Here is a 2,500-nt window from a genome sequence, read left to right as displayed (position 1 = left end):
AAATGAATAAATAAATAAATGAATAGATAAATAAATAAACAAATAAATACATAGATAAAAATCGACAACACATAATCATCCCCCCCAAAAAAAGGTGTGGGTGTGGAGGGGTATTTGGGCCGCGGCCCCTATTTCTCAAAAACCTATATCAACCTTGTTTAACTCTCTCCATACGAACGGCGAAAGAGACGACGTTAACAGCGTTTCACCCCAATTACCACCATCAAAATATTGCAAGCGGAAGGCTCTTATACTGAAGAGGTGAATGTTGACAAAGAATACCACAATTCTGACGACGGAAGCTAAAGGTTGGGTCACTCAGACACCCACTGGACATCCGAGGGGTCTGTGTAGAGGAGAAGAGAGGACTGGCCGTACTGAGTGAGTTAAAAAAAAAAAAATCAGTTGAATCTCCGGAGATGCTTTATATCATCCCCTACATCCACTGACAAATGTCCGAATGACCCGTGACCAAAAAAAAAAAAAAAAAAAAAAAAAAAAAAATCGGCTCAGTGTCCAGAAAAGAAAAAAACAACAACAAAAAACAAAAACGTTGCTGTCTCATCGTCTGGGATTACCCGCGTCTGGTTCCACCTCGTCCACCTCTTCCACCTCTTCCGTTTCCGCCTCGTCCACCACTTCCTCTTCCGTTTCCGCCTCGTCCACCACTTCCTCTTCCGTTTCCACCTCGTCCACCCTTTCCTCTTCCTTTTCCGCCTCCTCTGCCTTTTCCGTTCCCGCCTCCGGGAGAAGAACGGGTTGCCATCAAAACCTTGACCTCAGAGTTCAAGGTCAGCACGGTGGCCACCTTCTGTCCTTCTTCTTCGGCTCCAAGAGCAGGGAATGTGGCGGCTGAAACAGAGCATGGATTTTGTCAGACTGGGGATAAACAGAGCTAGGATAGCATCAGACTGGTGATAAACAGAGCATGGATAACACCAGTCTAGTGATAAACAGAGCTAGGATAACGTCAGACTGGTGATAAACAGAGCATGGATTACGTCAGTTTGGTGATAAATGGAGCATGGATTACGTCAGTCTGGTGATAAAATGAGCATGGATAACGTCATACTGGTGATAAACAGAGCATGGATAACATCAGTCTGGTGATAAACAGAGCTAGGATAGCGTCAGACTGGTGATAAACAGAGCATGGATAACACCAGTCTAGTGATAAACAGAGCTAGGATAACGTCAGACTGGTGATAAACAGAGCATGGATTACGTCAGTCTGGTGATAAATGGAGCATGGATAACGTCATACTGGTGATAAACAGAGCATGGATAACATCAGTCAGGTGATAAACAGAGCATGGATAGCGTCAGACTGGAGATAAACAGAGCATGGATAACATCAGTCTGGTGATCAACAGAGCATGGATAACACCAGTCTAGTGATAAACAGAGCTAGGATAGCGTCAGACTGGTGATAAACAGAGCATGGATTACGTCAGTTTGGTGATAAATGGAGCATGGATTACGTCAGTCTGGTGATAAAATGAGCATGGATAACGTCATACTGGTGATAAACAGAGCATGGATAACATCAGTCAGGTGATAAACAGAGCTAGGATAGCGTCAGACTGGTGATAAACAGAGCATGGATAACATCAGTCTGGTGATCAACAGAGCTAGGATAGCATCAGACTGGTGATAAACAGAGCATGGATAACACCAGTCTAGTGATAAACAGAGCATGGATAGCGTCAGACTGGTGATAAACAGAGCATGGATAACATCAGTCTGGTGATCAACAGAGCTAGGATAGCGTCAGACTGGTGATAAACAGAGCATGGATAACACCAGTCTAGTGATAAACAGAGCTAGGATAACATCAGATTGGTGATAAACAGAGCATGGATTATGTCAGTCTGGTGATATAAAGAGCATGGATAACGTCAGTCTGGTGATAAACAGAGCATGGATTATGTCAGTCTGGTGATATAAAGAGCATGGATAACGTCAGTCTGGTGATAAACAGAGCTAGGATAGCGTCAGACTGGTGATAAACAGAGCATGGACAACGTCAGACTGGTGATAAACAGAGCATGGATAACATCAGTCTGGTGATAACCAGAGCATGGATAACATCAGATTGGTGATAAACAGAGCATGGATAACATCAGACTGGTGATAAACAGAGCATGGATAACATCAGACTGGTGATAAACAGAGCATGGATAACATCAGTCTGGTGATAAACAGAGGATGGATAACATCAGACTGGTGATAAACAGAGCTAGGACAACGTCAGACTGGTGATAAATAGAGCATGGATAGCGTCAGACTGGTGATAAACAGAGCATGGATAACATCAGTCTGGTGATCAACAGAGCTAGGATAGCGTCAGACTGGTGATAAACAGAGCACGGATAACACCAGTCTAGTGATAAACAGAGCTAGGATAACATCAGATTGGTGATAAACAGAGCTATGATAACGTCAGACTGGTGATAAACAGAGCATGGATAACATCAGTCTGGTGATAAACAGAGCTAGG

General features: G+C 43.5%; 1 protein-coding gene across 1 annotated transcript in view; it reads right to left on the bottom strand.

Moving 5' to 3' along the window:
* The window catches only part of LOC143274738 (uncharacterized), an 18,971-nt gene that overhangs the window by 513 nt on the left and 15,958 nt on the right, over positions 1-2,500 (bottom strand). Inside the window, exon 6 of the mRNA XM_076578648.1 lies at positions 1-852. This exon is cut by the window's left edge and continues 513 nt beyond it. Coding sequence (XP_076434763.1) covers positions 575-852 — 278 coding nt within the window. The 3' untranslated portion in view covers positions 1-574. The remainder of the gene's footprint in view (positions 853-2,500) is intronic.

Source organism: Babylonia areolata, chromosome 29 (assembly GCF_041734735.1).
Source record: "Babylonia areolata isolate BAREFJ2019XMU chromosome 29, ASM4173473v1, whole genome shotgun sequence".
Classification (NCBI taxonomy): Eukaryota; Metazoa; Mollusca; class Gastropoda; order Neogastropoda; family Buccinidae; genus Babylonia; species Babylonia areolata.
The sequence above is the reverse complement of the archived record's forward strand: the minus strand, read 5'-3'. Positions and strand labels throughout refer to the sequence as shown.